This window comes from Pezoporus wallicus, unplaced genomic scaffold (assembly GCF_028554395.1).
Source record: "Pezoporus wallicus isolate ANWC-B61680 ecotype Strahan unplaced genomic scaffold, APGP_CSIRO_Pwel_v1 contig_5087, whole genome shotgun sequence".
Lineage (NCBI taxonomy): Eukaryota > Metazoa > Chordata > Aves > Psittaciformes > Psittacidae > Pezoporus > Pezoporus wallicus.
The window spans coordinates 84,015-111,150 of record NW_026642916.1 but is presented as its reverse complement, the minus strand read 5'-3'; the positions used below and the strand labels follow the sequence as shown (position 1 = coordinate 111,150).

At 37.4% G+C, this 27,136-nt stretch overlaps 1 protein-coding gene across 5 annotated transcripts in view; it reads left to right on the top strand.

The window, feature by feature from the left end:
- PCDH10 (protocadherin 10) overlaps positions 1–13,286 on the top strand; it is a 33,420-nt gene extending 20,134 nt beyond the window's left edge. For 2 of the 5 annotated variants that reach the window (XM_057433213.1, XM_057433211.1), the window contains exons 5-7: positions 7,238–7,327; positions 9,260–9,334; positions 11,690–13,286. In XM_057433213.1, coding sequence (XP_057289196.1) covers positions 7,238–7,327; positions 9,260–9,294 — 125 coding nt within the window. In that variant the 3' untranslated portion in view covers positions 9,295–9,334; positions 11,690–13,286. The remainder of the gene's footprint in view (positions 1–7,237; positions 7,328–9,259; positions 9,335–11,689) is intronic. The other 3 variants (XM_057433216.1, XM_057433215.1, XM_057433214.1) reach the window with 2 other exon arrangements.
- Positions 13,287–27,136: the final 13,850 nt, after the last annotated feature.

The window sequence follows — 27,136 nt, the reverse complement described above, 5'->3', positions numbered from 1 at the left end:
AAACGTGGGTCTGAGCAAAAGTCTCTATGTTTGTGTGAAACTATAGATGTAGTCCGACATTCTTGTTCTACAAAATATTTTTCACATGTTCAACTTGACTTATACTAGTCAAGTTGGTGTGCAAATGAAATCAAAATGCTTTAAAAAGTCTTACGCACAATTCAGTGTTTAGGAATTGGACCATCAATTCATTTCCAATAATCTACTACAGAGCTAGCAGAAAGAACAGTTTAACTTACAGTCATTATCCATCACCCTGATTAGATTAGAACAAATGACCTAGAGGAGAAAAACATTCATGTGTTTATACCAGGACAAGAAGTGCCTCACGATCCTTTGATCATTTTTCAAAGGAATAAAAAAAGTGCATGTAAATATTTTTGGGGTATTTTGATCTAGTTAGGATCATAAAGGCCTATTTCTGCATGGCAGGATATGTAACACAACATTTTCTGCTGATGTTTAACATAAATATAGGAAAGATATTTTAAGCAAGTAGTCTTTGCTGTTTTGGAGAAGTTCTCAAAAAAAAAGAAGAAATTACAATTTTGTGTATCTACTAATGGAAGAATTTCTTTGGGTTTTCGGGGTGTTTTTTTTTTTTTTGTTTAGTTACATCTCCTCTCTGGAGATTGTGTAGTTTTGTCACAGTTGTGATAGACACTATAGTATTGCATTTGCATAAACATAATAGCTATTTTGAATGGGATACTTGCTAATTTCTTTTTTTTTTAAATTAGGCCTGTCTATAGTTTTACTTTTAAAATTAACCTATTTGGTTTCTAATACAAATCAGGTAAACTTGTGAGCTGTCTGATCCCTTCATTAATAATTTTTAACTTGAGTTATGATTTTCACACATACTTGAAGTAGAAATGCAATATACTTTGAAATAAAAGCAAACAAATTGGCACCAATAAGTTGCATGTACAAATTACAGTTCTTGGGGTAAGAAGAAAGGAAACATTGTGATGCTGGATTAAAAAAAAAACAAAACAAACTGAACTGGCATTCAAATGCAATTTTTATTGGTATGAATAAACAAATGATATGTGCATAGTAAAAGAGTTGTTCCTTTTTGAATAGTACGGTTTTGTACTCAAAAAGAATGTTAAAATTGTATCTTTCAACTTTAATTCTGATCTGCATAGCTGAATATCCTGCATTTCCTGCTACAGACAGTGAAACTCTTCACTTATATTCAGGAATTTATCTCTGGGACAGGGTACAGTTCTCATTTCTGGACAAATGAGAATGGCTTTGTACGTGCAAAATTGCTCAGCAAAAGTGGAGGCTGAGTTGAAAAGATGACATCTAACAATGCTAGGAAACCTAATTAAATACTTTTCTAAAAAATCCAATCGAACGTCCCTATTTTTTTGCTTTATCTGAAATGCTAAGAGATTTATTCACTTACACCTCAAGTTTGCCACTTCAGATGCAACATCTCAATTAGGTAAATAAAGATTTACAAAACCTAAAATAAACAGGTAATACCAATTAAAATAAGGGAAGAGCAAGGCTATGATGTAGTTTTACTTGTTATTGTTGGCACTCTGTGTTTTGAATAAACCACTTATGATTCATTGTTCAATGATTATTGCATAACTTCTGAAAGGTATTTTTATCTCACATTCATAACTGGTTTGCATTCTTCATCAGAACATACTCCTCTTGCAGCTATTGCTCAAAGGGAGGAACACTTACAGAGTATTACTGCAATAATGGAAAGGAAATGGATACTTCAGATAGTGAAATTAGAAAGGAATATATAAATATGCAATGAAAACAATATAAAAAAATAAGCATTCTTGTTTTACTTTCAAAGCACAGGGTTAGCTGTTATATATAAATACTGTTTGCTTGAATCTGTTTATGTAACTGTCATCTTGGACAGAATTAACAGTACCCTCTACTGCACAAAATACTGGTGAAAACATGTACCCATTTTTAGGTTTACATAGCATCTTTTACCTTAGACAACTCTAGAGCTCTTTGCAACTACAGTGCAGGAAAATAACTGAGCAAGTTAAAACAACCTGAGTAACTGTTACTTGAAAGAAAATTATATTTTTAGTTTGTCTTTAAAACCTGTCATTCCAACTGCTTCTTGTCCTCTGGTAGCTGTAGAAGGCTGTATTTGCCAGTTCTGACTGGAACACATAGAAGTCTTGTATATCTGACTATCTCAGACTGGTGTGATATTTATTCATTTATGTAATTTATGAAAAAGATCAGCCCAAAGATTGCTTGAAGTTGAGGAGTAATTTTTGAGATTACTGTGTTCCGCTGGTTTAAAATTCAAAAATGCTTCTTGTCCTACAAATTTAAATCCTGTGACAAAAGTAATTTAGCCACTTACTGACATGAGTCTCTTTGGAAACCAATAAGATGTTTGCAGTTAAAATTTTCAAAGGCACTAAAGTTATTTATTTTTGATAGGCAAATTCTATTCATTGCAAATAAATGCTGTTCTTAAATGTACAAACCTCTTTATTGTGACAGTCAGGAGTTGGAGAATTGAATGTGTGCCTAATCTTGGGTTTGTTCTCAGCAAAGTCTTTTTCTCTCTGCTTGCGTCCACCTGAGGAACTCCTTGGCCTGCACAGCAGAGGAAGTTACTCTTGCTTCTGTCCCTTTTGCTGCACACAGTCACTCTGATTTTCCAATGTCATCCACTGTTCCTTTTTCAATTTCTTAGCCAAAGAAGGAAAAATAGGGAAAGCCATTTAAAGAATGCAACAAATAGCCAGTAAAAGAAAGAACTGCATCTATTTATTGTGTTTGGACAAGCACGCTACAGGGATTGGTGTTGCTATTTATGTGGCAAGCATGTAAACAGCTCTATTTGTACACTAGCCACTGAGAATCCACCGCTAGCAGTAGCATGGCTGCTGCTGGGAAGTACCTGTCAATATATTTAATTTGTTTTAGAAACATAGTATGGTGATGTCAGAAGAGTGAAAAATGATGTATTTGGTACCTTATTCTAAGACAGGAAGTAGGAGATACAGACAATTAGAATATAATTTTAACTTCAGTACCTAATAAACTAAATGTGATGATAGCAATCAGTGTGGATTCACTGAAAATCCAAACTCTCAAACTCTTTCTTTGATAGGATAACGGTGCTTATTGGTTGGAGAAACTATTACGGACATGGGGAGGCAAATCTGCAGAACTTGCTTCCTAAATTCTGCCTGAAAATTCTGTGCATATATGAGTTGCAAGAGTAAATCTGCATTTCTTGCATATGCATGAATTTATTTCGTATGTGTAAATGATGTTATTTTACACGACGTTTTCACAGGTAATCAGGAATAATGTGAATTAGAAAGGAAAAAAAATGGATGCAGAGTAGATTCACCAAAGAAGTTAACAGGGATGACAGACTCCTGTTTTAGCAAGTGACCTGAGTCCTCTGACTTTATCTTTTCACCTCCAGCATCATGGCTGCATTCAGCACTGGAAAAGGATTCATTAAGGAAACTGCTTGAATGCAGCCTTTCTTTATTCATAAGGAATTTTGTAGGTGTTGATACTGTGGATTCATCTTATGTCAGAGTAAAATTCTGTCACTTTGTGACTTCTTTAGTTGCCTGTTTGTGCTTTAATTTGACATCCATCTATTCTGAACTGGAATTTAGACAACAGTTGAATGTCACTGCACACAGCTGTGGGTACTGGTAGGAACTGAGGTCTAAAGAAGTTCTTGCTTACAAATGAGATGCAGTAATAACTGCTTTTTCTGGTCTACCTGAGGTGAAGTGCTGTGTGCTTTGTACTTGCAATATTCTTCATGTCTGATATGGCTCCACTGCTTCCAATTATTAAACAGCATCCTTCCCAGCACTGGAATGCTATTTTCTGTTCTCCTGCGCTCTGTGGCTGCCTGTAGCCTGTGTCAGCTAGCTTTCTTCCCTAACAAGTCCTAGACATGGTGCAGGTGTCAGAGCACAGGCCAGGAACCATTCCTGAAAGGAGATTGAATATGATCAAACTTTATGGCTCCCATATATTGCTGGATATGGCTGAGAAATTTTAATAATGTGGATATAAATCATTTCATTCTTGTAGTTGTAAGTGACAAAGAAGCATGGGCAAACCTCATTCATGGATAGAAATGGAGCCAATATGTCTTTTTGAATAAGAGAAGTTTCAAAAGGATTGTCAGATGTTTATATGACACAATTAAGTATATTGTCTTGGTAAACTGGGAAGGACTCTCTGAAATCTGAGTGTATGCCACTGATGAAAAATAATGTTAAGTACTGTCCTTTATAAATTGCAAATTAAAACATTTACAAAAAGAGAGAGGGCATACCTGCCAGATCCTGATGCCACCTAATTCCTGTTAGGAGAGGGAGGTGGTGGAGAAAAGATCAAGGCAACGAGAAGTTTTATAGGATTACACAGTGTGATGCTGATGTAATACTGTAATGCATGTTATCTTGTGTAGGAACAAGTAAATTTAATTATTTCAGGCCAAATCCACCATGACTAATTTAGGCACCTCTGAAGGCCACCAAATGGTGACTTGTACATGTCTTCTGCCTTGAATCTTTTGGGAAGTTAGGCACTTAGGAGCAATTTAGGAGGAATGGCTTTTCTCTCCAGGGCACTGAGAATTTTAAGTCACATTGTAGCCAGCCTTTAGTGAATTCTGCATTGGTTAACTCTTGGACTGACATGTTCATTTTTAGGCTTGTCAGCTTAAAGAGATTTGTATAGTAGATTTCAGAAGAGTGCAATAAAATGGTGAATTTTGAAGCAAACAGACAAAACCCAACTGAAAACCACATGGAGGAAAAAAAGAATAATACTGAAGAGAAGAAGGCATTGCTGCATGCAAATACATAAGCAAATTTTGTGAAAAGAAAAAAAAGCCGGGGGAATCCAGTACTGATATTACTAAGGATAATACCAAAATTGTTAACTTGGAGTGAATCAGGAAGACTGGGAATATGCTACTAGAAAGCGCGTGCATTTATAGAGCAAGTAGTTGATGGAGAATATGGAGTATTCCCGGGGACTATGATTGCTAATTTTGACATATATCAGAAATAATTTGGGAGTTATTTAATTGGTCTTAATACAATACATAATTATAAGAACTCATGTAAAATTAAATATTCCATTATTCTCTGAATATAATGGTAATGCCATCTATTATCTTTAGTTTTTTCAGGTAGCTAGTATAGTTATAACAGTACAGAAAGACAAAAATGCTTTCTTCTGCTCACTGTATCTTGTGGAAAAACTGTCTTCGGTATTTTTTTATGGTACAGTATATAATATAGCTTAGCACTCTCTGTGCTGAATTGTAGTAGCTAGAGCATTGTTTCTGTAGTAAATAATAGCAACCAGAGATAAATCAAATCTGACGTGTATTATGCCACTGGGCTGTTGCTGCAGTGAAAAAAAAAAGTCAACATTTAGAACAGAAAATCAAATGCACATATCTTATGTGCCCCAGAACAGTAATTGCAAAACCCAGGACTTGGTTCAAAACAAAATCCTTCTTAATCGTATGTTTAATGTAAAGCACCTCTTTATTAAAGTCAGTGCTTAAAGTTAAGCCTATGCCTGAGGATAGGCCTAAACAAAGGGAAATTTTGTCGCATGACCTGGGACTTGGATACTTAAGTACTGAAATGTTTTGGTTTGGTTTGATTTTTTTTCCAGAGGATAAGCTAAGTCCACGTACAGTATAAATCTTAGAGCACTCAGTAGTACCAGAGAAACATTTCAGTGACTGTCGTGATGTGTCAACACTGTATCAGGCATCCCTCTTGCAATATGAAAATATTTACCAAGACATGTTGCAAACATCAAAAATATCTTTTTAAGTGTGTACTTTCTAATCTTGAACTGAAGCTAATAGAAATGGCAATGTGTGTCAGTCAGAAATTTGGTCAATAAACTGTTTTTAAAAAATCTTTTGTTCAGATTTCAGAAGTGGTGGTTTTGTATTTAAATACAAAGGACAAACCTCTTTCCCCCTTTTTGTAGGTAACACTATGGCAGGTAACACTATTAATCATGTCCAGTAAATTAGGGTCAGTGCAGTGTTCACCAGTCACAAATTTTGACTTGCCTGGGAATCACTGTTTCTTGAATCGCTTTAATTGAATTTAGACATGGAAATGTATGCATTTAATGCAAGACAAAAGGGCAATATATGTGGTTACATTTTTTACTTTATACAAAAGATAGCTTTTTGACATCATCACCTTTGTTCCAGAAGTAAAGATGTATTTGCAAAGGAAGAAAATATTTTAATGGTCTGTGGGATTTATTTGTTTAGCTAAAAGTAAGTCTATTTCCAGAAAAGATTCAGTGCAATATTTGCAAACTTTTGCATTTTACCCTACTTCATTTATTCACAGCCTGAAGATTTAATGCTCACTTCTTTTCTTTCTTTGTTTCAGTGAAATCTGGGCAGTTGTACCCATCAGTCCAGATGCTGTTTGTTTGGTTTAGAATCGAAATTTATATTTGGGGTTTTGCAGGTCCCAGAAAGAACTTTTCAGTCATACTGAATTCCGTATCTTTATTAGGGACAGTCTGCCTTGGTGCAGTGCACATGTTCGCCTGCAGGAGCTCTCCTGCCTTTCCTATCTTGTCACATGCCAGAAATGATTAGGCAGAATGTGGTTTCGTTCTTACCTAACTCCGTTGGTGGCTTTCAGGAGTCTTCAGACATATACATAAGCACATAAACAGTGGCCACCAGAGCTAGCTGACTCACTGACATAAGGGAAGAGTTGGCTTCTTTTTTTTAAAGTACAAAAGTAAGTATGTTCCATCTTCCTTTTTGTCAATTATTTGATGTAATACCAAGTAAACAGGATCACATTTATTGTGTAAAATGTAACATGGGCATCTGGAACACAAGCTATTGTACCCTTGTAGGCTTGCTCTACAGAGTACCTAGATTTGAAGCACAAAATCTCTTAAATAAAGCCATGGAAGAAAACAGGGAAAAAACTTCCCCTTAAAACTAGTTCATGAGGACGAAGTGTAGGAGTAAAATGCTATTTTCATACTTGTGTACCAAAGTTTATTGGACTTGGTTAGATAATCTGGTTTTGTAACAGCAGTAGTGGAATTTTCATAAAATACTAGCAGTGCTTTAAAAAGCCTGTTTAAGTAATAACTCATTAAAAAAAAAAATACTATGGATTGCAAAAGATACTGAATTGACACCTGCAATGACTGGCATTTTCATCCACAGAACATGGGTGGCTGCAGAGTAATCCCCATCCTTCATCCCCCAGCCCAAGCCGTGTGTCTCACCCTTTACCTGGATGCACCACTTCAAAGGGTGAGGGAACTATAATAGTTTACTCTGCATTCCCATTCACTTGCTGACCTCTTTCCAAAAATATAATTGCTGATAACTGAACTAGAGCTCCACGTTATTTCATATAGATTATCTTTTACCACTACTTAAGTCCCAGTCTCTATTCAATTGGTGTAAGATTGCTGAATTTGCAGCCTGTTGGTTGTCACTAGAATAGTCCATTTCTCTGTCAAAGCTAATGGGACTTAGTGAAGGGCAATATTTCATCTGCTACATTTAACATATAGACTGTAAACCAAACCATAAAAGTAGTGTTAAAATTAATAATGCTAATTAAAGAACAACGTTGCCCTAGTGTACTTGAGGTAATGAACTCCTTTTTAAATTATTGTTCACTACAAGAGAAAGGCATTCGTTGTAAAGCCTGAATACCTGGGATATTTCTGAATGCAGTGGAGGAGATGACAGCCTCCCGGTAATCTCTGTATCAGTTGCAGGGTTGCATGGGGACCACTTGATCTGCAGAAATGTGACATAAGGAGGCACACATTTTTCACAGGAGACTCATACAAAAAACATAATGCATTGAGTGCTTGCATAGAAGGCCATATCTGAAAGCCCACATGAAGACAAATATTCCTTAAATACTGTGCTAACTTACAGCACTTGGATCTGAAATAGCAAGATGGCAGTTTACGTACTGGCTTTTCCCCCTGTTCTCCTGTTGGTTGGCTTTCTTTGATTTAAAAGAGAGGGTTTTCAGTTCAAGTGTCTTCTTTCTCCAAAATGAATGGGGATCAGCAGTATTTCTGTAATAGCAGCAGCATTCCTGGCACTTGATATACTTTGGAGATTTTATTACCCAGGTGTTCATTTGGATCTTTAGACTGTTGGCTCCTGAGGGAGCTCAGCAGTCATTCTGTTACAGCACATATAATGCTGTGGGAGTTTATGGAACTCTTAAATATAGTCTAGAGCAAAAGTGACAATTGTTATAGAAGGTATAGGATGTGTTTCCTACTGCTGCTTTGGTTGTCAGATGTGGAAGAAAGCGGTAGGCCTTCTCTCTGCCCCAGTTAGATCAGCTAGCACTAGCTAAGCAGGAGAAGGTTTTGATTCAGAGAGTTTGAAAATCTTCCAAGTACAGGCAATCCCTTCTAGAGTTTGCCAAAAGAGGAAATGTATATGACTGTATTCATGGCTGTAAAGTAGCAGTCTGACATCAACTTTGGATGCAATAGGATGATTCACAACAGGGGGAAGATTTGTAAAGAGACTAGGGCTATACAGTGTTTTCTGTTCATTTCTGATTCATAAGCTAGGAATAATCATCCCATACTTCATTTTCTTTTTTCTGTTTCTTGCATTAGTGTTTTTCATTTATTTTTCTGTTCATCTGCCACTGATGTCTTACATGTCTTCTCTCATCAGTCTACACAGAACTATCTCGCTGAATGAGAGCCTTACTAATGTGTACTGAGGATCAAATGAATCTTAATATATTTTGCTGGGTTTTATTTCCAGTTTTTATTGCAATTCCGTAAAAATTTTATGCAGTAAGTGCTCTTACTGTAACACTCAAAATTTTTGTTAAAGTCTTTGGGGAAGAATCAGTAGTTAGTACAGCACAAATCACGTATCCTAAGAATTTTAACTGGAATACTTATGATTCTTTAATTGTCTTGTTCACATCAAATACTATTAGAATATATGTACAAACAATATAATGTCATTAACAGAATTATGAACCTGCTTATTATTAAACCCCTCTTTCTAACTGGTATCCATACTTGCACAGACTTGAAGCTTCCCTGTGCAGTAGTTTTGAGAGTTCGGAGCAGAAGATAAAATAGAGATGAGAGAGCTGTGATCTCAGAGGAGATATTAGGCACCAGAAATGATGGTGTTCTTGTTCCAGCTCTTACACTGACTCTGATACTTCCATTTCTATAGCACTTGCCATCTCTGGATCTCAAAGTGGATTATAAAGAATAGTGATTTAAACCTTCCTGCACTTCTAGGAGATAGGTAAGCAATATTATTCCCATTTTACAGATGGAGAAATTGTGATACAGAGAGGCTTAGTATTTCTTCTTAAAGCTTGTTTATGAACACGCATGCATGCACACGCACACGCGCGCACACACACACACACACACACACAGAACCAGAAGCAGATGTCAGAACTTTCATTCCCCTCTGTTTTAAGCTAAGTCCATCCTCCTTTCCATTTAACCTCTCTGGTTTATATTCCCCATCTGTAAAAAGACAGACACTGGTGTAAAGGTGGAAAGATTTGCTTGCACATGAATTTCTGTGCAAATACCAAAAAAAACACCAAAGACAAAAGTTGCCTTTGAAATCCAGTGCATTTTATGTGTTGGCAGAGGGTATTTTGGGATTTGGGACAAGGATTTTTGTTGGTGGGAAAAGTTGCAGGTGTTCTGCACTGTCTTGTGTAATATTTAGTTAGTGTTATAAAATGGCCAGGTATGTCATATAGGCATATTAACTGAAGTTTAGAAATGAAAAAATGCACTAATTTATATGGCAAAAGACTAGACACAGCCAGTAACTCAGTCTCTGTGTTATATGAAAGAATAGTGTAATCAGGTTTTGCTGCACGCTTCAAGTTCCACATCAACACCACCAATGCTCAGCTTCAGACAGGAGCAGAAGGACAAGTAGTGCTGCACAAAAGCAACAATTGCCCTGGCTGCCTATCTGGATAGTTTTCTACCGTGGAAAAGTACTGTGCCTGTACTGCAGTGTGAGTTCCTCAATATCAGGCATCAATCTAGACTACTGCACTTACATATTTATAGGAGAAGTGATTAGTGGACTTTTGTAAAAAAAGTTTTAAGGATCAAATATAAGCCTTGTTATTGCTATTACTATAACTGGAATGATTGTGTCTTGTAATGTTTAAAAAGATATTTTAAAAGATGTCTAGAAACTTGATTGGTCTGATCATATACTCCATCCAAACATCATAAAGATTCTGATCTCAGCCTTAACTGCAATGTTAAAAAATATCTTGCAAAAACTTTTAAAAAATCCTAATTATGCTACTAGTGTTCTACAGAATTGAAACATCCCAAACATAATATATTAGATGTTTTAATGTTAATAACACGTCTGGCAATTGTCTGTGTGTTAAACAGATAGATTATACAGAAATGTCTTCCCCATTTTTCTAGTACCTCCTGTGGCATAGGCAGGATAGATTAGACAAACAGAAAACACCCAGGTTAACATGTTCCTATAAGTAATCTTAACTTCCCTGTGATACTGTAGATACATATCATATGTTTACTGGTGAATATATATCATGAACGAGTATGGCTAATGTATATATTTATGTTAAATGGATTGGAGAATGGATGTGTTTGTGTGTCAGCATGCAAGCATCAATATGTATACAGGGCTGGTTTGATTCAAGGATTTGTTCTAAAGATTGCTTTCTGTTTTAGTTGTAACACTTTGTGCACAGAAATATACTGAATTTCAGGCAGGGATTTAGCTGATTTGGAGCTAAGGTAAAACCTGATTTTATTATTACAAGCTTTATTAAACAATAACAAAGGTGGTGATGATAGTAATACTTCAGTGTGAGCTAGTTCCTTGTCCCAACTTCGCATGTGACTGAGATCAGAATTTAACCCAGGGTCTTCCTGAATGCTAGTACAAATCATTTGTTACCTTTGCTCCCAATTACAGTTAAAATAGCTGGTGTCTTGAGGTAATAAAGCTACTGCAGCTGCTGGATTAGGATATGGGTTTGCTAATGCATTGACCTTCTTCATCTGTGTAACATGAGTTAATTTCCAGCCTGACAGTAAATGCTGAAATTTGAATTGTAGCACTAATGCACCATTTTTTTTGTCTGTCAAACCAGACTAAAGGGTCATTTGTTGATGAGGATAATGGTTCAGTTTGAAAGAGAAGGAACACCGACTTCAGAATCTTTGGGGGTTTCTAGACCTAGCTTAAAATAACAAGCTGAACTGGGAAAAAATGGGCTTGGAAATGCCAGTAATATAGAACCTGCAAGTCTGGCTACTTGCCTTGTTCTTATACTGAGTCTGTGTAGGCACATTGGAATACTTGCCATGACATGCCAGACAGAATAATAAAGCAGCATATGAAGTTTGGTTTTCAGACTGTCAAGCCTCCAAAAGACTTTTGTCTGAAAAGTGAATCAATATCAAACTGTTTGCTACCATGAGGATTTTAAGCAACAGTTTGTGACAAGTTTTGATTGTTTCTCTACTCTCTTAGGAAATATTAAACCTAAGAACTGTTGGAGACTGATTTTTATATATATATATATATACATTTTTTTTTTTTTCTCTCAGAAGTGTCTTTCTTTCTTTCCTGCAGCACGGAAAAGGATATGCTAGTCACTTCTACAGGACTTACCTGAAGCAGCATGATTTGCACAAAAGTCGACCAACAAAAAGCATCAATTTTCAACTTCATTATCTTGGCCATCCAGTTCTGTGTAACTGAAGGATTTGTGTGCTGTTGGAGACATCATGGCCAACAATAGGACCTAATTGCTCTCAGCAGGCCTGAGAAATGAGTTGAAATGTGTAGAACTGTAGGAACTTCAGAGGCAACTGATCTTGCCTCTCTGATCAGTGTGTGCCTGTTTACAGCACTATATATCTTTCTCTCTCCAAAATGTCACTGAGCCCTTTAGATGTTTATATTCACCACAAGAAGCCAATCGTACAGATAAAAAAAATGTGCATTATAAATGCAATATCACTGTTTTAAACTTGACTGTTTTATATTATTTTTGTGTGATAGAGTGTTCCCCAAACTATTCCAACTTTACAAGAGAGATTGTGATCATGTTCTTTTCACCCGTGGGTCATAAAAATGTTGTTAATCTGAAGACCCACAAAATTATCAAAGACATTCTGTAGTTTATACACCGTGTTGCAAAGTGTTTACTGTACTATTTCAAAGCTTCTAAATAAATATAAAATATATATATTATATTATATATAATTTTCCGAAAAATGTGGTACAACTTAGTTGATTTTTAAATGGATTCATACAGTCTACACCATACACTAAACTGAGAAGGTAATTCAGGGTTCCTAAGCTATCCTTGCTAAAACTGAAAATAAATTAAAACTTTAATAGCACTTCCCCAATATTCATATTTTGGTCAATCCTGTTTTTTCTTGTTGAAAAAAAAAAAAAAAAGCTGTAAGCAACAACATTTTGTCTAAAAGTTGTAATGAATTTTCAATGCCAAAGATACAGCTGTCAATGTTACCAGAATGAGCGCTATGTACTATCAGAGGTATAAATCACTCTCCATTATTTTGATTATATTTCTATGGTTTTTAATTTGGAATCACAAAATCTTTTATAAGGCTCTATAAATTCACCTGTATATGTTGTTAAAAAAGAACACTGGGTGTCTGTACATTTTGCAATGTAAGATATAATGTAAGTGAAGTTAAGTAATTTAAGAAAATCATCCCAAACTCATAAGTATGCATATGTCCATACACACACACAAATACCCACACATCTCTCTTTGACATAGTTTTGTGAAACTATACAAATATATTGCCTAAAAATATTTCTCTTGTGGCTAGGAATAGTTGTTGATAGAATTCAAATTGCAAAGGTAAAGTATATGCCAAGCTATTGACTCTTTTATCACAAAGGAGATTTGAAATTAGGAACATGGCACATTCTCAGCTGACCTTTCTCCCATTGGAGCTAAATGGGGTTGGCTCTCATCTTTGTTGGGAAAAGGATGAAGCCCTTGCATATATTCTTTATGTTCTGTAATAATTCTGTGGTCTGGAACGGTATCTTAGAGCGTTTCTTTTCTATGAAATATTGAAAAAGATAAAATTTCAAAGGTAAAGTTTAAAATTACTTTCATGTCCATGGAGTTTAAGTACCATTTACTAAATGTAAAAATCTAGTAAAATGTTTTTTCTTTTTTTTTCTTTTTGTATTGTGGTTATTTTCCCCCAATGTATCTTAATATGTCTGATATCAAAAACAAATGAGAGAACTGTGTTATCAGCAAATGCCTAGTCAAACTTGAACAAATTCCTAGCAATGATTCAGTATTCAGGAAGACAGGGAAACCTCTCACCAACTGCAGTGGAGTTCAGACCATGCCATTATATAGAAATTCTGATATCCCCAACAATGTTAGAATAGGATGAACATGGGGGAAGTTATTTAGCCACTGCTATATCATAAAAAAGTTTGGGTTTCTTCCTTTTGTTACCATTTTTTTTGTTTGATTGTTTATAATGACAGTTTCTTTTAGATAGAAGTATATAAATCACCTTTATGGAACCATCCTCCTACAGACCCAAACAAGACTTCTGATCAGTTTGTGAGAGCTCTTTGTGCAAACAAAAACTGGATCAAGACCTGAAGTTGTTAATTTAATGTTCCAAACAAAAATAATTTGCTTGTTAAACACTTTTAATGTGTATATCTAGCACATTTGTATAACTACAAAATATTTTGTGGGATCCTTTTTAAAATTTATATATTATACAAAACATGACCATTTAAAAGCACCAACAATAGCTATTGATTTGAGCAAACACAGCAGTGAAATATTTCTTTAGCTGTAGGTAGCAGGACCTTGAGTCTCCTACAGGTTTTGTTAATTTTATGAAGAAAAATGAAATTTGTGACAAATATTTCATTTAAAGGGGTTTGTTAAATTCTTGTTTCTGCTTTTACAGCAAGAAAGTCCTTGCCCTTCTTAAAATTGTTTTTAATTCCAAGTATCTCTTTAATATTAGACATATACTGTAAATTAAGGATGGTTTAAGTCTTTGAGAGGGAAAGGAAAGATTTTTCCTTTCTTTCATGGACAGTTGAAGTGTTTTTACTTAATGAAACTGCCTTCACATTTTGCCTACCATTTTTTTTTCTGACAAACTTGACTATGTCATACCTTGTTCATTTCCATAACTAAGCTCTTCCTGTGAACAGTGTAGTGATACACGTACCCATTTATTTTCTTTCTTAAAAATGTTAAATGTAAACATTGGTCCACTTATGCACAGAAATTCTTCTGAGTTCATTGACGAGTCGCAGAGTGAATCATGATAGATGTAGAACTCTTGAGGAAAAGGAAGTTTTGAAGTACTACAGCTTGGGATCCCAGGGTATTTAAAGATAGAGCTTTTACTGATTTCCCTAGCTCACTGTGAATTTCAGCATGATAGCGTTTGACAGCATGAACTTTAGGACACATTACAAAACAGTACGTAGCTGCTGTGTCCCAGGGGAAGTGCTGAGAAGAATACTGGACAGCACAGGCTCAATTTCTCCCATTTCTTTGTTTTAGTGGGAAGATACCTGTTGCACCCAGCCAGCTCCCACTGAATTTGTCTTGTTCATCTCCCATAGATTTCTCATGCTACTAGGTGCCTATCTGCAGTGATAAATGCCTTTAAACATTAGCTTTTGTATTTGCCTCTTCTTTCAGGCATATGCGATGCAAATGTCTAAGGACTCTGATTTGCATATTGGACAGAAAAGTAAACTGAAGTAGTCAGAAAATGTTTAGATTGGATATGAAAGGAAAATACTTATACCCATAAGATGGGATAAGGAGGGTTCTGAAATCTTCGTTAAAGGTTTTCAAAAACAGTTCAGAAAATACCTGTCAGGGTTGATATAAGTGTACTTAAACTTGCCTCAGAGGAAAAACATGGAATATCCTCTCAGCCCTGTTGTTCTATGATGTCCCTACTGGGGCACGCTAAGCTTTGGAGGATGTGATCTGTACACAGCTGTAGGGATAAGAATGTTATATCCTTCAATTAGCTATCAGAAGCAATATTTCATTTTTAAATTTACAGTTTATGAGCATAATAGAACAAGCTGTCTGGGTGAAGAGCTGTCTTTGAAGTGAATTCCACTTCCAATTGAAGTGAGTTCCAGCACAGAAGACAGGATCATATAAAGGATTTAAAAAAAAATGGAATCAGATCTGTAAACACTCTTTTTTATTATTCTTTTCAATTCCTGATTGAGATACATAACAATGGATTTCTAAGCAGCTTGCCTATTCAATTTCTTCAAAACTAGACTTTAGCTTCTTCCAAAGGGCTTCTTCCAAAACTTAGAAATAAATAAAACCATTTCACTACTTGAAATAAAAGTCCAATTACTTAATGCAAGTTTTTACTAAGCTGCCTATTGAAAGAAAGAGAAAAAGAGGTATTTCCATTACTATATTCTCAGCTGATTTGAACAAAGTGTAGTAATTTTTCATAAGTATTGTTGCAAAATAAAGTGGAACAACAATACACAGATAAATACAATTTGTAAAGATTATGCTTCCTGCATTATAGTCATTATATATGTGTGTGGGGAGAGATGTGTGCATGTGTAAAGAATTATAGTTCAAAATCCGGTAAGTTAGTTCCTACTGGAGTTTTTCTTCCAGGAGTATGCTCCTATCCGTAAATGCAAAGAGAGTGGTAGAAACATGTTTATGATATTACAAAGTTAGACTTGTTCCTTAGTGTAGAATGGAGTTTTACATTCAAGATTCTAATTCAGCCTGTTCTTCATGGGTTATATCCATAATCAAGCACACGTTTCAGTATTTGACTTCCAAAATTTTACCTGCTCATAGTAGGCTTTTTTTTTTTTTTTCATTATTTTATTTTAAAGTACTATCATTCCTCAGGGTAAAGGGTGGATAAATAGTCTTCCTAGGCTGAGAAGCTGTCATTGCAATTTTGCAAGGCTGTTAAATATTTGTATGTCTTATATGGTGAAAGCTGATCATATCCTGCCACTGTTCCATGTTCAAGTCTTGAGTTTTATGGCATTGGGACTTTTGAATTAAAATCTAGACAAAGGCATAGGGGCTAAAATAAGCATATTTGATATACATTTAGTTATTGCAATTTGGTTGCAAAACATTGGCATCAGTCATCCATGGAGAATAGAAAGTGGTTTATGCTATTTCCAGTAACATAAAAGGCAGCCAATAAGACTTTATTATTATATTAAGCTATGGGAAATTCTGAAAGTGTAAGTTAAATCCGTTGCACTGATCCCTACAGTCAGAGCTCAGATTCTTGTTAGAGTTCCTTCATTTTATTTTGTCTCTAATCTGTCTTGGTATGAAATGGATACATATATATAGACAAATACATCCATTAAAATCCACTGTTGAGCATCTATGCTTTTGTAGATATCCTTTTATATAAGAAATGAGCAAGAACTAACTTGGACAGCTTTCTTGAAATTTTGAATTTGAATTTGTTAATAAAGATCATGATATTGATAGGCATCAGGAAAAATTAAATCTATGTGGGTGTAGTTCTTCAAAAGGCAAACGCTTCTTTAGGAAGCATCCTGTGAAAAATGTATAAATGAGAATGCTGGAAATCTTGCTGAATCAAGATGAAACACACTGTGCTGAAGCTTTCTTGTTCACTAAGTCAGCACTGATTAAAGTGTCCTCTGGATGTTAACCAATTGAAAGGTATAAAAAATGGCAAACAGGATTCAGACGTTTAACATTCTGACTGAGGAGATCCAAAGACAATAGGTAAATAAATATTAACATATTAATGCATATTATACAACATGAGAAATCCAGTTAAGCCAAACAGTGAAACAGTATGCTTCCAAATGCATGCACTTCAAAGATTAAAGTTCATCTGATGCTCAACTTAAAAGTGTATTTTGGATAGTTCAACTTTGAGTTGCACTAACAGCCAAGTGTGTTCAATAACAAAGCCTTACGACAATATGATGAAGGGAATGTAACCAAGCCAACCTTAAGTTTTAGAAGTCTTGGATCCAAACAATCAGGTTGCAAAACTGAACTGTATTTTATATGCATCAGAGCCTAATTCCATTAAAGGCAGTGGCCCAAGCCACAGTGATTGGAAGGAGAGCAAAAAGCGGTCTTCATTTCTTTCTTTATGCACATTCATTTTTAAGCAAGAGCAGCCTACAATAAAATTATTTGACACCAGAAAACATAAACTTCACCAGCACTGCTTTCAACAAGCTGCACAATCAAGTTTGGAAATCTGGGCATGGCTATATGTCAGCTTAAAACAGACGTGTTTCTAATAGCTTTGTCTCAAAGCAAAAAAAGACAAGTAAAATAATACCACTGTTCAGATTTTCTAAAAAGACAAAGACAGAAATGTAGTCCTGAAAAGACAGACGCGTTTTTACTGTGCAGAAAGGCAGATAATTAAAAATTCATTGGAGCAGAGTATTCTTACATTGCCATAGCTGTTGGTTAAAAATGTCAGTAAAGCAAGCGAAGAAAATACCAGCCTCAACAATGAATGTTTCGTAAAGTTTTATTTTGGAAGATAACAAAGATCCTAAGCACAGCATCTCCTTTTGCAGCTATACTGAAAAATGTTTCCTGTTGTATTTTCTGGTCTAACTTTGACTTGGAGTATAAAAGCAGTCTGAAGGGTTTGCATGTTCACCTTAGTGTGGTGGGGAGGAGGGTATTCTCTTTTGATGAGAATAGCATGGAAAAAAAAGACCTAGATGAAGTCTGATGTCAAAATTACCTAGTAAATCCATTCCCATCACTACATCTTTTCCAGACAGGTATCAGAATAATTTACGGCTGAAACTTTATGGGATGCTGACATAAGAGCAGTGGTGTGGCACTGTTCCTCTGTGAAGAAAAAGAGAGGAAAGAGAACATTCTCTGCTTTTCCTCGTCTCACAAAGTACACTAATTGGTACTTAAATAGTGCTTGGTTCAGGAACATAAATATCATGAAAGAGAAAGATTTCACCACGAGAACAATATATTTGTTGTGGCTTATGCTATCTGCAAAACAATTTATGAATGCAAGCAAACATTCTCCTGCTCAACCCCCTGAAGATGAGGCTAAACGATGCCCTTGGAACTCATGGCCATTCAGTTTTTGTAAGAGGCTTAGTTTGGTTTATATTCTGACTGTCAACAAAGAAAAAGAAGAGAGACAGAGTGCTGGAAGTAAACGTAAGTTGATTAGTATAATCTAGGGAGAAAATGCAATATACCTTGTAATGATAGCATTAAACCTCACTGAGTTTCTGGAAATGGTCTGTTAAAAATTAAAGAAACAAATAAACCCACCCAAATAAAAATTACATCTCCTCCTTGACAGTCTAAGTACACATCACTATTAGATCAATCACAGCTGAGCTGAAAAATAGTGACATGGGAAATGTCATATTCTCCCTATTTCCAGTGGACATCCAGCAGCTCCCTGGGGACCCAGGTGGCCATGGCCACCCCTGACCCAGTAGGAAAGGGCAATCCTTGGCTGTGCTGGTGTTGAGCCCTGAGCCCCAGAAATACCACAGGAGAATATCTCACCCTATTATGAAACCTAGACAATTTACAAACTCCCTTCCCAGATATTAAACTTAACTAGAGGCATTAAAGATAACAGGAAGGGATTCTACAGGTACATAGCAAATAAAAAACAGACTAGGGAGAATGTAGGCCCCCTCAGGAATATCTCAGGAGAACTGGCTACACAGGATTTGGAGAAGGCTGAGGTTCTGAATAACTTCTTTGCCTCCGTCTTCACTGGCAAAGGCTCTGACCAAACCACCCAAGTCTTGGAAGGCAGATGCAGGGACTGTGAGAATGAAAACCTTGTGCCCACTGTAGGAGAGGATCTGGTTTGAGACCATCTTAAAAATCTGAACATGCACAAGTCCATGGGACCTGATGAGATCCATCCGCGGGTCCTGAAGGAGCTGGCAAATGAAGTTGCTAAGCTGCTGGCCATCATATTTGAGAAATCATGGCAGTCAGGTGAAGTTCCTGATGACTGGAAAAAGGGAAATATAACCCCCATTTTCAAGAAGGGGAAAACAGCTGACCTGGGGAATTACAGACCAGTCAGTCTCACGTCTGTGCCTGGCAAAATCTTGGAGAAGATTCTCCTGGATGGCATGCTAAGGCACATGGCTTCACTAAGGGGAAATCCTGCCAGACCAATTTTGTGGCCTTCTATGATGGGGCTACAGAACTGATGGAAGGGGTAGAGCAGTTGATGTCATCTACCTGGACTGTGTAACGCGTTCGACACTGTCCCACACGACATCCTTGTCTTTAAATTGGAGAGACATCAATTTGATGGATGGATCACTCGGTGGATAAAGAACTGGCTGGATGGCCGCACACAAAGAGTTGTGGTCAACGGCTCAATGTCCGGCTGGAGACCAGTAACAAGTGGTGTCCCTCAGGGATCGGTGTTGGGACCGGTCTTGTTCAACATCTTTGTTGCTGACATGGACAGTGGGATTGAGTGCGCCCTCAGCAAGTTTGCCGATGACACCAAGCTGTGTGGTTCGGTTGATACGCTGGAGGGAAGGAATGCCATCCAGAGGGACCTTGACACGCTTATGAGGTGGGCTGATGCCAACCTCATGAGGTTTAACCATGCCAAGTGCAAGGTCCTACACCTGGGTCGGAGCAATCCCAGCACAGCTACAGCTTGGGCAGAGAAGAGATTCAGAGCAGCCCTGTGGAGAAGGACTTGGGGGTGTTGGTTGATGAGAAAATGAACATGAGCTGGCAGTGTGCGCTTGCAGCCCATAAAGCCAACCGTATCCTGGGCTGCATAAAAAGGAGCGTGATCAGCAGGTCGAAGGAGGTGATCCTGCCCCTCTGCTCTGCTCTTGTGGACCTGGAGCATTGTGTGCAGTTCTGGTGTCCTCAACATAAAAAGGACATGGAACTGTTGGAACAAGTCCAGAGGAGGACCACGAGGATGATCAGGGGACTGGAGCACCTCCTGTATGAAGACAGACTGAGGAAGTTGGGGCTGTTCAGCCTGGAGAAGAGAAGGCTGCGTGGAGACCTCATAGCAGCCTTCCAGTATCTGAAGGGGGCCTATAGGGATGCTGGAGAGGGATTCATCATTAGAGACTGTAGTGATAGGACAAGGGGTAATGGGTTAAAACTTAAAGAGGGGAAGTTTAGATTGGATTTAAGGAGGAAATTCTTTACTGTAAGGGTGGTGAGGCACTGGAATAGGTTGCCCAGGGAGGTTGTGAATGCTCCATCCCTGGCAGCGTTCAAGACTAGGTTGGACGAGGCCTTGGGTGATACAATTTAGTGTAAGGTGTCCCTGCCCATGGCAGGGGTGTTGGAACTAGATGATCTTAAGGTCCTCTCCAACCCTAATTATTCTATGATTCTATGATTCTATATATGATTATATCTGCTTCAAATACTACTTGTAATGGATGTTACTTCATCGTGCTTTTCACAAAAATGGTCAGCTGTATTTTGGGGCTTCCTGCCACTATGTATAGTTAAGTAATAGACATACTAGTCTAACTTTTAAATTACACCATTATAATTATAGGTGGAGTTCAATTAGCCCTTATCATATAGGAGCCAATATTAAAGTTTCTGGGTTTAATTTTGCTACTTTAATTCCTGTATTGTCACTTTCTGGGTGACAACACAGCAATTAATTTCATGTCATTATTAATGAAATAAAATGAAGTAAAGTTTTGTTTAGTAAATAATTACCATTTATCCAGAAAAAAATCCGGGCAAAACCAGGTAGTTTACAGTTTTTTTTCTCATTTATATAAATGATTTCTGGACTTGCCAATTTTCAGGGGTAAGGACATGAAATGCAGTCACAGAAAATATTTGAAGCCTGCACAATGTGTTACTGGACTGAGGAAATGCCTTTCCTGTTTGCATTCTATCATCTGGAATAAACTGGAAACCACCATTTGCATGCAGGCTTGTCAGGTGCTTAATTCTTCATATGCAGAGTGAAATCTACAATTTCACTGCACGTGTTGCTAATATTCACAGGTCTAAAGCTTCAGGAAAAAAACAAATCCCAAAATCTTACTGTTCACATCCAAAAATAATCTTGAGCACTGGAAAATCTACGCAGAGCTGGAAATCAAAAAACCATTTATTTTAAAGTCAGATTTCTATTGATTGCTGTTCTGTGTGCTTTTATATCCTTTATTAGTAAGCAAAACATACTTAAGTGTTATGACAGATGCCTGCTTCACTATCCTTATTTTACTGAACCATAATTGAGGAATTTCATAATGCAGTATATTGCAGAGGTGGGAATAGAACCTAGTTACTAAATCAAAATAGTAAGAAAAACCCACCACAACAACGATTATGATATAAAAATACTGTAAAACCACATGAATGCTACAATGCTGAGCTCTCCCAATGTGCAGGTTAATGAGCTAACTAGTAGTCTAGAAAGCAATGTGTAATTTGGTGCCCTTGGTCTGTCTGTCTGAAGAATACATAATTATTCTTTGCAAAATGGGACAGCTTTGAGAAGAAAAATGAAGAGCTCTTCAGCTTTCCACTCAGAGCCTAAATCCTTTTGGATCTGATGACTAGGGAGGACTGGGAAAAAAAAAAGATCCACAATCATATAAAAGAAGCATTTGTCCTCAGCAGCCCACATTACAGGTAAATACGATGACCATTATGCTACAAAAAGGGCCTCTATTGGCATTTTTTTTCTGTGGTAGTTTTCTGTTCAATACATGTCTGCCCAGGGCACTTAAAGGGCACTTGAAAATAGGATCCTATTTTGTTAGGATGTTTGTTAAGTACGTAAGATTTGCAGAGCAGATGGTATGACTTCTGGAATATTTTTTCAGCATGTGAGCAATCTGTACTCACTTCTCTCCATCACAGATAACTTCTTCCTCCATATCCAGCTTAAAAGAATTTCTAAGCAGCAAGTTGGAGGATTATCTCCTGTTGCGCTTTCCAGCCTAGAAAAGCATTTAAACATCTCTTGGTGCAGGAACTCGGCATGTGTGCCACCTTCTACGGCAAATCACTGATTAAATATAGACTCGCTTGCCCTTCAGTGAGTATTTAGTGCTGTATAACAAATTTTGCTCAGTAGGTATTGTACGTGACACACAGAGTGACACTAGGCATAAAACAAAATTGTTGAGAGAGCTTGCCTTCCTGCCAAAGTGAGAGATCAAGACAGCAAACCACACCTGACATCTTAGTCATACAGATGAATGTATTATTCCATTAATACAGGTTGGATGAGGCTTGGAGCAACCTGGTCTAGAGGAAGGTGTCCCTGCCCGAGGCAGGGGGTTGGAACTAGGTGAGCTTTAGAGACCGTTCCAACCCAAAGAATTCTATGATTCTGTGATATGATTCTACAGTTATAAGAAAACACTTGGACATAATGGTAGTAAAAGCAGTCTGAAAATCTTACACTAACAAAACACATTATCAGGAAGGACTGCGTCTCACCCTGGTTCCCCTCACCAGGCCTGATACTGACCTCCACCCATAGGCCAGCATTACAGCCCTTCCCCAGGGAGATGCTCAATGCCCAGGGCCTTGGCTTTCCCTGGCTGCTCTCTGCCCTTCTCCTGGCTGGGAGGCCTCAGTCCCGAGGGAGCCCCCAGCCCCTCAGCACCCTTGCACTGGGAATTCATCATTCCCAATTCTCCTGCCTTGCTGCAGGATCATCATGTTGAATGCCATTGCCAATTTGTGTTTACCTAACCTGTTCTTACAGACTGTATTACTGTGGGTGCAACATGCCTGCGTTGTAGAAGACAGATTCCAAACAGGATGGAAAAAGGAATATTTCATTTTGAGATGGAGTTTTGTTTTGATAGTTTTATTTCATTGCTGTTATGTGACTGTGAAACACTAGAGTATTTAGATTGCAGTATAATAGCTGTTTCCAGTAAAACAGACAAGAATATTTCCTGAGCATATGTTGCTATTAATGTTACTCAAGGTCCTTGGTTTACCTTCTTGGTCTTGGTTTGCTTTTAAAGAAAATCCTTGCACTTATAACATTTCTGTCTCTCCCTCTTTCCCCAGTGTCCTCACCCTCCAAGACACTTAAATTGGCCTAGCAGTACCACAAGCAAGTAAGACAATGGGAGAAATTAGGAGACAATAGGGTAAAGAAATAATTTGAAGAATTTTGCACACTTTCTGGTGTACGTATAAAATCCTACTTCAAGTCCAGTTTAGTCAAAATAAAACAAACAGAATAAAGGCGGATTCTTAGCCTATGTATACTTGTGTAATTCCAGTCTGTTACAGGTGAACCTCTTGCCCTACAAGGTCCATTATAAAGAAGGTAAACTGACACATTAACCAAAATACAAACATTTATGTAAAACTATCATGTTTTTGTTGAGTGAATATACATAAATAATCAATGAATGCAAACTGAATTAAAAAGTGAGAAAAGGGGTTGTGCCTCTCAAAGCCATAGCACAGAACTCAAAGAGAAGAATAAATGAGGTGATCTAAAAGGTTATCTGAATTAATCACCCTGCACTCTTGAGATAAGCTGATTGTACCAGGAGCTTGTCTATTTTTCAGCAGACATCCAGACTATACTGCTTCCGGATTATATTGCTAGAAGTGAAGATCTCTCCCTTCTCCCATCCTATTCCCAGGATTTGTGTTGCCTTTGGGTCTTTGAAGAAGAAAGAAGAGAGAATCAGAGACTGCTCTGTCTTGCTGCTGGTGAGAATACCTCTCTGGATTGATCTTGTATTTTAATCCCCTGTTGTATTCTCCATCCACTTATTCAACATACAGAAGCTAAATGGGGAGAAAATGGTCTTCTTAAAAAGATCAAAATCTCAGAAGGCTTTGAACCCTTAAAGAATATGGAAGATCACAAGAAGCCCATTCAAGTTAGAAAAGTCTGCTCATCACCTTGAATTATATCAGTACCATCCTTCTCTTTATTGCCCTCAGAGTCAAAGACAAAATGGCATAACAAATGACAATCTGTGGCCTGCTGATTTCTGCCTGCCATTTGTACATTAAATCACCAGCAGCTGTCACGATCAGGAAGAGTGATAGTCAGTGTTGGAGGGGATAAACATACAGGTGAAAATGAGGGCTTGATTCCTTAGGGGAAGAAAGCAAAATGAAATAGAAGTGGAGTAGTACAGACAACACAGGTGCTAAATGAATAACTCGCAATGCTGTAAAAGGAGGATGGGGCAAGTACCTTATAAGAATCATTTACATATCTCAGTACTTCTGTCTGAATTTGCATTGTGTATTGCCTCTCAAAGTGAATGGAAAATGCTTTTAAATGTCAAGCATTTTTATTAGGATTGTTTATGTGTACTTATGTTGTACAACAGTTGCTACAATAAGCAAAACTTTAGAGTTTCAGAAGGTCACAGATAACTCCATCTGCTTCTTAGCACCATGAGCTCACTTCAATGGGTCTTCCCTGTGGAGCCACACATTGGTTACCTTTCTTTGACTACAGTGGGGAGCAGGTCATTCCTGTGGAACTGTCGCTTGGTCCATATGCAAACTGAAGAGAAGCTCCTTTACTACTCACAACCAAACAGAAATTAGCTGTTGAGTGTATTTTTCATCTAAAAATTCTCCATGTCTCCAAATAACGATTAAAAAGATTTCTGAGCAACCAGAGGTCAAAGGGTGCCAGGTATACTCACTGTTTTCCAGAAGTAAGGTAGTACACTAAAAAGGAGGCCAACTTCCTTTCTCCCACGATTACAGATGTAGTACTTTCATCATTTTTATTTCAACATTAAGCTTTCTTGGTTCAACAAACACAAGATACATTTACAAATGTGTGCTGGGAAGGTACTGTCCCTTTTTCTTCTTCCCTTACCTGCACATTTGTGCGATCCATGCTGAGCGCTGTTTTGCAGGTAGGATCTTCTGCATGAAACAATGCTGAATTCCTCTTGTTTGTAGATTGGGTACAACTGATTGAGCACCTGCTACATCTGTTAGCACTTCACTGGGAAGTGTCTTTCCTTGATGGCCTGTCACTCTTCAAGAAGGATCCTTCCCTTTTGTTCCTAAACCCTGCACAGCATTGCTTTCTCTTTGTTAGGTGGATCACTTCTCCAGAATTCACAATCTTTAATAAACACATCATTGACAAAATGCTTTCATCTATTCTGTAGATTTTGTAACATCTCTAGAAATTATTTTGCTCCTTCTATGTGTTTTGCATAAACTTGACAGCAAATCTGTTTACCTCACTCTCAGAGAACTAAAGTTTTCACTTTTTAATAAGTCTTTGTTCTTCTCCAAGCTCAGTAACTATTTGTCAGATGCTTGCATGCTTTAGTGGTGGATTTTTAACCACTCACCTTGACAAATGAATTGATCATACACAAGACCACGGCTCAGATATCCCCCTGGTATCAGTGTAAAAGAAAAATCTAATATCTGGATTTTTATTATCTGTAAAATGCCTTCATCAGAGTCTTAACTTTTCAAGTTTTAGGTTTAGTGTGTTCTACAAATCAACATCATCCAGTGTCCCCACACAAATATACTTGACATTCCATATTACATATAAAAAAGTTACTTGCATGTATCATAAAAATCAGCTTCATATTTTATGTAATTTGTTGATGAATTAAATGGATGCAGTGCATCAGTACAAAGACAAAGTACCTGGTTTTACTCATACTTGAGTGTGGACATCAGATTTTTATTCTTTGGTAAAAAACATTCACAGGCAGAGACAGTTGTACTAGTAATGCACAAACACACTTATAAGATATGCCCTCACCTCACTGATATTAACAGTTTAATTATTAAAGTCAACAGCAGGCTTTAGACAAACAAATGGAGCACCACCAGGGAAAATACCCAGCAATGAGAAGTGGGAACTTAATCTATACAGTACTGAAATTTGGTGGTACTGCATAAAAGATGTGCAGGAAAGATGGCCTGCTGGTAGAGAATGAGCAGGGATGAAAAAAAGTTAAAGATCTGAGCTTTTCTCCATAGAAATATTAAGCCCAGAATTTCAGGACTTGTGTAAGACCAGAGTTTTGCCCAGGGACTTGTAGCCTTCAGAAGTAATGAAGACAAAATGCTGAAGTTAAGGTGTGGCTGAGTTAAGGCTGTGACCTTCTGGCAATTCACAAGTTTGAATTGTAGTTGCATGTCATAGCCCAGATCAATCCCATCCAAGTTTAGCCACTGACATTAGGTGACCTCACTAGGATAAAGCAGTAAGGTGCTAAATAATACAGGGAAAGAGAGAAGAGTGAGAAATTGAAGCAGCACAGAAATGACTGCTGGTGCTGCTTGCTTGGTCAAAAGGCAGCTAAAGATAACTATGCTCCAAATTTTGATGCTTCTTTTAAGTGCCCATCTTCTTAGGTACCAAGACAGAGAGTCCTCTTCAGAAGCTGTACACTGACCAGAGGAAGCTGCATTTTTTAAATCTCAGCTAAACCAGTAATTGCATTCGTACACATCATTCACATGTTGATGCCAAAGTTAGAGCCTGCACCTGAGGAGTGGCATGCCCATTGTCACCCACTATCCATAGCCCTGGCTGGTTTCCTTCATCTCACTGACACATGCACAGGCACATGAGGTGAGGGTGGCTGCATGCTGGCCTGTTTGGAGTATCAGTGAAGTACATTTAATCACTCTTTCCTCTTGGGACACACCATCTAATACAGGTCTCAGATACTAACCAGGCAGACAGTAGTACTTGAAGGTATAATCTGTTGGGGGGCTGTTAACAATGAAGATGGAGGTTTTCCACTTGTATTAAATTTACAAGTTGTGGTTTAGCCCCTGGTGGCAACATAGCCACTTGCTCATTCCCGCCCTGTGAAACAGGGGAGAGAATCAGAAGGGTAAAAGTGAGGAAACTCTCAGGTTGAGATAAAGACAGTTTGTCAGGTAAAGCAAAAGCTGCACATGAAAGCAAAGCAAAACAAAGAATTAATTCAGTACCTCCCATGGTCAGGCAGGTGTTCAGCCATCTCCAGGAA